Here is a 9,524-nt window from a genome sequence, read left to right on the forward strand (position 1 = left end):
AGGAAACCAGAATAGCTTAAATATGGGAAGAAAAAGTGGGGTAAAGTTAAGCACGTGGCCCTGTGTGCATCCCCCCAAGCTATGGAAGGTGAAGAACCTTAAAAGATGACAGAGGTATTCAGCTTGCCAGTATTTTTATAGAGTTATTTTACTGAGGAGCATCAACATAATAATTATGTTTGCATTAATCATTCTTTCCCTTGCTGAAAAATATTCTGTGGCTAAGAAAGATATCTTTGCCAATACAGTATTCAAAAGTAGTAAGGTGAAAAGTTACTCTACCTGGTTAAAATCCTGCTGCCTCAAGTAAGTAGTTGCTTTATTTATCTCCAGGTCATTGGCTAACTCCACATAGTGGGAAGCTTTTACTACTTCAACACACCTGCAACAAAAAGCCAGCCATAAAAATGAACAAAATGCATCTGTGCAAATGCCACTTTAAGTTATATATTTTTGCAGCTAATTCACTTTCCAAAATGAGCTGTTCTTAGCTATTCTTTCTTTATAGAGGCAAAGAACACTGTGATGAAAAATATTTGAAAAAACATTTTATTCCCATAACCTAACTTAATACTACTATCTCTGCTCTCATTTTTTTTAGTCAGCTGCCTAAATATCATGTTATTTTCCATCACTGAGTGATATGATGTCAGATGATAAGTTCATTTTTCAAACCATTTTCTGTGGATATATTTTATCAGCCGATTTTTCAAATCTGATCTCTCGTTGCATACACTACCAAACCCATAAACCAGCTTAGTGAACAAAGCCAGAGACTGCAGGCTGTATTGCTGAGCTATGTAATAATAATAACGGATCCGTAATAATAAACCTCTTTCTGATCATACCCCAGTTACTTTTGGATTAGGGAACAGAGTAGATAGTTCAGGTGTTCGTTCACAAACAGCATCTTTTAGGGTTTGATGCTGTGCACTTTAAAATTGCCTAATCATTTGAAACAAGACCTTTATTTATTGTATGCGTATACTGTGCTCTCAAACTGTTTGGAATTAAGCACACTAAATGAACAACTTTGTGGGATGCTTCTTTAATCCCTTCCATTTTTTTTTTATTTTTACGTGGTGGAAAGCCTTTTTCTTTTCTTCTAATAGGTGGCTAATTTGCCAACAAAAGTTTAATTTAACAAACTGCCAGGCTATTATAATTGGGTTAACATACAGACAGTCTCTATACAAAGTATACAAATGCCTTTTGATGTTGGAGGAAAAATCATACCAAAAAACCAGCAATTTCTGCAAAGACAATTGTAATAAAAGGAAAGAGAAAAACCAGTTTTCAACTGTTACTGTTAACATCTTTTAACCATAAAATGCAATGAGATCTAACTATCCAACTGTTCCTTATGGAATATGACAGGATAGTCCCCAGATTATATTACATTGTGCTTACTTTATTTCTGTAAATAAAATTAATGTGATTAAAAGCACATTTAATACTCAGAGGACTTATAACAAAGCATCGTATTTGGAAAACCAAGCTCAAACTGCTAATTAAACTTCTTCAGTGGGCTTGAATACCTCAACCTAGAAGAACAGAGAGTAAACCTGTCCTGATATACACAAAACAATCCCACACATCTCACCAGAAGTTGTTTAATTAGCCAGAACAGATATGAAAGAGTTTTACTTCATGACAAGTATTTTGCGGAGAGCACTAACGAAACTGAGTATCTGACAACCTTTTCCAGTTTTCTTGAACAAAATACAAGATACAGTGCAAACAAATCTGACCTACTCATGCTAACAAGTTATAAAGGAGCACGCTAATTTTCACAAGACATACCATTTAAGTTCTGAGAACTTAGAATGGCAAAAGTAGGAAAATTATTAGATTATAATGATTATTAAACCATCAAACACCACCTTGTGGACTCTAGCAGACTAAACATGTCTGTGTGAGATGTTATTTCATGTCAATATAACTAGCTTTATACGTAAATTATAATTACAGAACCTGCAAAATTTGAAAATAATCTTAACTGGCCAAAAAAAAACCCACCCAAAAACCAACCAACCAAAAAACCCAGGTAAAGGAAAGTTCTCTTTTCCCAAACTTCCTTTACTTCCCAAACACTGAACACATCTGTTAGTAATGTTGTGCCTGCAGATACACAACATTCATTTGCATACATGTTATTTGCCAATAATGTTATAAAAATACTAAAAATATCAAAGTAAGTCCTTATAATAGAAAACCAAAAACTAGTTAAAAAAACACATTGAAATGTTATACTAATAATTTTTACACTGTCCTTACAGGAAGCGTGTCTATTTCATTTTGTTCTAGAGAGAAGAGTATTCTGCTGTAGAAAATACCACAGAAAGCAAAAGCCAAGCTGTAAATTGAAAACTAAAGTTGATACAAAAGTCAAAACGGTAAACTATCAGCAGCCTACCACTGTATAACGTGTATAAGTGTTTAAGAAACAGTAGATTAAGTTTACATTTATAAATATTAAGTTTATAAAGAAAATGCAAATAACCTTTCTAATAATATTTAGATTCCAGTGTTTTATATAATGACTCTATGGAGTACTGAAAACTTCTTAGGCACACCACATCTTCATTATGCTATCTTCAAACTTACAGTACAGAGCAGCGATCATTGCCCTCTGTATAGTATTTGTCTATTGACACTTTTTAAAGTTCTTTAATTTTCAAAATTAATTTTGAAAATTTTAATTTTTAATTTTTTCAAATTGTAATTTAAAAATTCAATCGAACTTTAAGAAGCTCTTTTTGTGCTAATACAGAACAGCTCAAAATGTATAATTAACAGTTCAGTTTCAATGATAAAATGAAATTGATTTTTAAGACAGAATAGACTCTAATGCTCTGTTTTGCTCTTCTCCAGAGCATTATGAAGGCAAACTGAAAATAACATCAAACTATGTTTCCCCAGCTGTTGATGTTTGGGAATCTGTTTCCATAACCAGCACCACAGATTGACACGTACTGGCATATCACTACAGTCCCTGATAGAGTCCCTTCCCAACTTTCCTGTAGTCCCCTTTAGGTACTGGAAGGCCTTATAGCAGGGGGATTGGAACAAGATGATCGTTAAGGTCCCTTCCAACTCTAACCATTCTATGATTCTAAAATGAAGCCCTGCTTGACTCTTACCAGTCATAGCCCACTGCAAAAGATGTCTCAATTACTGGTGCAATGAGTTTAGCAGCTGTCATGATGTAGTCCTCTGCCATGGATTTCCTAAGGAAAAAAACCCACAAAACAAAAACACGTCACCATTTCAAAAACATGTACAGAAAAAAGATAACCAAATCTTGTTCTTACTTCTTCGTACACTCCGGACAATCTTAGAGGTCAATCTAACCAGTCCCCTGCTCCCACTACTGCCCTGTATCTGATAAAGCTCTCCATTTTTTTTGGTCTTCCTTTCACTGAACACTATAGTTATATTTTTAGGAAAACCCAATGCTGCAAGTTTAAGCAGTGTAACCTATAGCATTTGGGGTAGATATTCTACTTCAGTGCAGCACACTAAACTGAGTGATCCAGCTGGTTCTTTTAAGTGTGTTCTTTCCCAGGAATTATGAGGGCACTTTTATAACAAGAGCTGTGGACACGTGATAAGACTGATAATACTTCCAGGAGCTAAAATCCATCGCACCACAGTCAAGAAAGAATAGACTCCACCATTACCTCTCACGCTCTATCTGTCTTAAGCTGTCATTTTTAATGGCTTCAATCAGTAGATTTGTATGTGGATCATCCTGCGGGTGACAGAACAACTGCAAATTATGCCAGTATACATGCATTTTAATGATTTTATAGACAATATGACTGTAAACATAAATTGATGCAAATTACATAGTCTATAATGTCAGTTACTTACTTTTCACATTTCAAAAAGCTAGCTTCAGTTTAAAGTAGTCTAACCACAAAATCTGAAACTGGACATTACAACTACTTTGTTCCTGTCTTCTGCTCATGTATGTGGTAATAGCTCACATTAGAGCTGTTAATAGGTGTAACTAATGTCACGTGTATCAGACTGGGAAGGCTGCAAGTCACAGTGAGAATACTTATATGCTTAAAAGTAAGATCATGCTTAAGCATTTCCTGAACTGCAGTGGTATTCAGCAGATGAGGACTTGTAATGCTGTAAATTCCTCATTTATTGGGTACAGATCATAGATTTATACAAAATAAAGACCAGAAGGAAACTTTGTGATCTTTTCTCTGACCTCTTCATAACAAAATACAGAACTTGGAATGTCTGTGAAAACTATAGCTTGCCTATCCTTAGAAAGAACTTCTACAGTCTAAAGCTTTTCTTCCAATAAATGATCTTGCATAGGCTTAAATTAATTCATGCGTTTAATGACCCTTACTGTTACATATTTTCTAATATGAGAAATCCTATCTGTATCAATTATATATTAAAAGATATATAAGAGATTATATACATATTTATCAATACAAATAAATATATATGCTTCATATATTAAATTTTCATTGCTTATGCTGGGACAATAGGAAGCAACAGCTACTCGTAAGCTGAAAACAGTTTGAAGACTAATTATATCTTTGATTTTTAGGACTGAAAGTGGAAGTTTTGCATCACTGAAAAAAAAAGATTGCTAAGAGAATATAAAGGGCTCGCCTTGATCTTTCTATAGAGGACCTTTCTAAGGGGGACCCTAAACCTATTAATTACTTCTTCCTGTCTCTAACATCATAAGGTGCTGGTTATCTAACATCATAAGGTACAAAGGTGCTGGTTATCTAACATCATAAGGTACAAAGGAAGTCCAGTTTCCAACAAAGTCTAATAAATTAAAGTAAGTATACGTAAACTTTACTAAAATTTTCTTTTGCAAAATAACACTACAGTATTACAAGTTTTATTAGCACCCCATTGAGATAACTTACATTAACTCACTCATTGCTTTGCTCCCTTTATTTTAGCTTATAAATATTTTATTAAAATTTACATAAAGGAGGCAAAGCAGTAAGTGAGCTACGTAAGTCAGCCCAAATGAATTTCAACAAAATCATTATGAAGACAATCATGTGGTATGGATTTTATGCACATCCTATCTTTTCAGGAAAAAAGTATTTGAATGTTCTCAATATTATTTTACACTTCTGAGCAGTACTTCCACACTACGTCCATGTTGGTTAAAAGGAAGTTATTTTAGATACATAAATACATGTTGATTTATATATTCGGTATAGTCCAGGCATTCAAGGTCTCTTCCCCTTTTCTCCTGATTTACCATATAAAGACACAGTTTATTCTGTTCATAGTTTGCTTTGTTCAAACTTACATTTGGTGAAATGTATTTGTCATCATAATCCACTTCCAAGGGAACTGCAATCAGTTTTTGGAAGGCTTTTTTCATTTGCTCACTGTTTCCAATAGCAAAATAACACACAATCAAGTTGAAGCCTGCCTTCAGGTTTGGGGACATGCTCATTATATGTTCAAATGAAGAAATGGCATCAACATACTGGCCAGTTTTAATAAATGCAATTCCGATATTTTGCATTATTTTAATCCTAAGGAAAGAAATGAGGATTAGGTTATATTTTTAACTATCAAATTATACTGTATCCAAAACTTGTATTTCAGAGCCATGCCTACAAGTTGGAACTCACCTCATCTCTTTGTGGACACTAGGAACCTGGTCTAGAGCCATACGGTAGAATTTGATAGCTTTGGAATAGTTTCGTTGTTTTAAATATATATTTCCCATATTCACCTTCAGTCTACCTATCAAAAGAAGTCAATGAGTTACAGTCTTTTAAAACATAGTTACAGCATTTTTAAATTGTTTCAAAGTGACAGAGTAGAACAACTTAATAAATTTGTCTTCGTTATAGCATACGAGTGGCCCTTTAAAGAAGCACTGCACAGAACAGCCTTCTGTGAATTTTCACTCAGAAGGAGACGAAGTAATGAAAGCTAGAAAAGAACTATCAGTGTAAGATGTATTCTGATTTTGATTATGAATTGAGGGATGAGGCAGAGATTATTTATGGTCCTCTCAAGGAAGACAACAAGCATCTGAAAAAAATGCACTGTAGGAATCTCAAAGAGGTGTGAAATACAAAAAGAAGATTTTGGAAAGGGAAAGTTGAGTCAAAAGAGAAAAAAAACAATATTAGAGCAGACAACATAGTGTGCGTTGTATGAGGAAATAATGTATTTGGCTTTATGTTTAGCTTAGCCAGAAAAGACTTCATGAGTTGGAAAGCCAAACCACATTAAGTTATACCAAGTCAGAGATTATTAGTATCCATCATCCGCTCTGACTGGCAGACACGAGGGCTGACATCTCTGTGAGTTAATGCTATGCAGATGAAGTCCTTATTTTGAATGCCAGACTACCAGTTTTAATCCACTTTGGAATGTACCCTACCTCCATTGCTGAACATCTTATTCTTCACTATAACTTGATAGGTATTCAGTGCTTCAGCATACATTTCATTAGCAGCATACTGACTGGCCAGATTGAAAAGAACCTATAGAAAAATGGAATTATAGGTACAAGAAAATAGTGTTGTTCTCTCAACAGTAATAAGCTTGAATTCATAATAGGTAATTTCAAATTAATTTACCTTGGAAGTATTACTTTTACCAGTTTTAAGCTTCCCATCTTTAATGTTCCTTTGCTCTTGTACATTGACAGAGAAAACAAGTTTGAAATCTACTTGTTCTAGGTAATTCTTTTATCTTTGTACTTAAATAACTATTATTAAAAGTCATGCTAAGTGGGCTTTAGACCTAAGTAAACAGTGTTATAATGCAAGGATATTAAAAAACATTCATACAAGATAATTCTTAGAAACTGTGTGTAAATTATGACTCCCAATGTGAAAAATTGGTCACTCAGTTTGAGGAGAGCATTTTTCCAAACTGCTGTTTCAAACCAGAAATTCTGTTGGTATCGGGTAAAATATCTCCACATTTTTTCCCCAGCTTTACCCTCACCTTCACTGTAAAATAAATTACTAGGTCTGCCAAACTCAATGTATTCATTGTTGATAATTTTCTCTACAGTGCTACCTAGAGTACAACTTCAAATTCCTCCTAAGTTTTTTTTTTTATTTTTTTAAAGAAGTCTACTATTCATTTGAAAACCAGGAAATAAACTACCTGCTTTAAGATTCAGGATTTAGGAATATTAATATATTAACATATCCTATTTAATGTAATATATTCTCTGTCACTTTATGGTTCAAGTTAAAGGCAGTGTCTGATCTTTCCTGTTTTCTTCTCTGGTCATGTTACATTTTCTAGAATAGTAATTTTTGAAGTACAGGGTTTACATCTTATATTTTGATATGCATGTGTTGTATGCCAATAAGTAGCTGGAACAGATGCTCATGGGCATCCCTCTTCACTTAATGTTGACTACGTGGTTGCTCTGGTACTTGAGATTGCAAAGGAATAGACTCCATGATATAAATGGATTTTGCAATCCAGTGTTCAGTTTTTAACTTCAAGAAGCTATTCACTTTATCTTCACAAACTTCCCCTGTCCCCGAAAGCAGACTGTATCTGAACCAGTACAATCCTAGGAGCATTACAACACACACACACTCAGCAAACACTGAGATGTCTCTTTAGGAGGTTTGCTACCAACACCTTTCACTCACTGAAGATTTCTAAGCACTTACTGAGTAAGTGAGGTCCAAGTTGATGTTTTCTGGAGTAGCAATTTGTTCACGTTGTCTCACCAATACTCTTTCCTTTCTCCCAGCCTCTTTTGCTTTCTCCAGAGCCTTAAATAAAATACTAGAATTTAGCAATGCCTTGAACCTTACTAACCCAAGACAGCAAAAATACATTCAAAACAAGTATGAAAAGGATATACTCATGTCCATTTTCTTCAGATGCACAGACTATACCCCATGCCTGAAAAGTAGCAATATAACTCACAGGAAGGTGTTAATTAGCAATAAGCAGACACACAGTTGTCTAAATCTGCTTAGCAGTATAATTTTAGAGAAGTATAGTCACACACATATATGCGCCATGATCTCTTACAACCCTAGAAGATTATTCTACTTGTACTAGTCACAGTACGTGCACATACATGTTTACAAAAGAAAAAAAAAAAAAAGAAGAGGGAGCATTTAAGGCTTGGCATGTTTTCTTATTGCAGAATCCTAGTGCAAGGTAGTGTTGGAAGGAAAGAAAGCAAAGGCAGGAAGTAAACATGCATGCTACACAAATATATGCTGTACGTACACCTTGACTAATTCTGTATGCTGGTAAATTGCTTCCCTTTTTGTTGATCTACAAGTGGTATTTCATATGTACATTCACAATTTGAGTAACTCCAAAATTACTATTTTATCCAATGATAATCTTCTGCAGATTGGTGTCAAGACCCTTCATGCAAGTAATGCTACAGGTCTACAAGTGCCATTAGCAGCCCTGTATGCCTCTGCAAGGGCACAATGGTTAAAAAGTAATGGCTAGCACTCAAGGTAGCTATTTGGCAGCTAGCAGTGATGGAAGTACTTCTCATGATGTTGGCTGATTCTTAGTCCTTATGATAGGAGACAAATGCAACTTTGCTGTTTTATAGATAATGAGTTGGCAACTTTGATGACTTCTGCGGGAAAACGCATATTCTGCTGGACTTGTCGGAAACTAACACAAACATCCCAGAGGGCCCTCAGAATGGTCTGGTATAATCTACATAAGAAACAACCCTTTGACATCATCAAAGAAAGAACATTCTTGGCTGCACATGCAAGAGGCTCAAGAAAAATTAGCAAAACAGGTTGGCTCATCTTCTAGTGTAGGTGAAATTCAGACATTATATCAGAAATAAATTGATAGGTCTGTAAAGATACTGATCCTAAATGAACATAGTAAATGGACAGACTTCTTTCATACTCTCTGATCAGAAGCTATCAGCAGCAGAAAAAAAAAATGTTTTATTACAAAAGTGCAACATAAGAGGATCTTTGTTGGCTTGAAGGGTGAACCCATCCAGTCTAAACACCAGACTTAAGTCCTGCTTTAGGACTCAGGGTTTCACTGTTAGAAGCCTTGTTGTTAACTCCCCAAGGAAGTGAACTCCCTACAGTGTGGACTGCCAGGCAACGATACACTAAGTGAAATCCCTCTCTCCAAAGGAGCTCTCAGGCTATTAGCTCAACAGATAACCCAAAAATCATTGGAAAGGAATATCACTGAGGTAGACCAGGATTCCAGATGGTTGTCCTAGTAGGCGCAAGCAGAAAGGCAGTCCTCACACAGTACAGTATCATCCTGATATCAGAACTGTCTAGGCTGACCTACCACCATCAAGATGACCAATGTTCAATCTCGTCTTAGTTTGATCAGGATCACTGAAGAAAGGCATTAATACAATGTTTCTTTGTAGTTGGCAAAAATACATGGGATGTTACCCATCCTGAAAGACAGTCCTCAAGACAATTGAAATCTTCCAGTCATAGTCTAATAGGGTAAATGTCCTATTCTGTAATTGAAAATATTCACACTACACGAGACAT

At 35.1% G+C, this 9,524-nt stretch overlaps 1 protein-coding gene across 3 annotated transcripts in view; it reads right to left on the reverse strand.

The window, feature by feature from the left end:
- IFT88 (intraflagellar transport 88) overlaps window positions 1-9,524 on the reverse strand; it is a 49,912-nt gene that overhangs the window by 31,738 nt on the left and 8,650 nt on the right. For all 3 annotated transcript variants that reach the window (XM_009890630.1, XM_009890629.1, XM_009890628.1), the window contains exons 8-14: window positions 7,671-7,775; window positions 6,410-6,512; window positions 5,646-5,760; window positions 5,315-5,546; window positions 3,684-3,754; window positions 3,144-3,230; window positions 283-382 (exon numbers count right to left, since the gene is read on the reverse strand). In XM_009890630.1, coding sequence (XP_009888932.1) covers window positions 283-382; window positions 3,144-3,230; window positions 3,684-3,754; window positions 5,315-5,546; window positions 5,646-5,760; window positions 6,410-6,512; window positions 7,671-7,775 — 813 coding nt within the window. The remainder of the gene's footprint in view (window positions 1-282; window positions 383-3,143; window positions 3,231-3,683; window positions 3,755-5,314; window positions 5,547-5,645; window positions 5,761-6,409; window positions 6,513-7,670; window positions 7,776-9,524) is intronic.

The sequence above is a fragment of the Charadrius vociferus genome, unplaced genomic scaffold, assembly GCF_000708025.1.
Source record: "Charadrius vociferus isolate BGI_N301 unplaced genomic scaffold, ASM70802v2 scaffold278, whole genome shotgun sequence".
Taxonomy (NCBI): Eukaryota; Metazoa; Chordata; class Aves; order Charadriiformes; family Charadriidae; genus Charadrius; species Charadrius vociferus.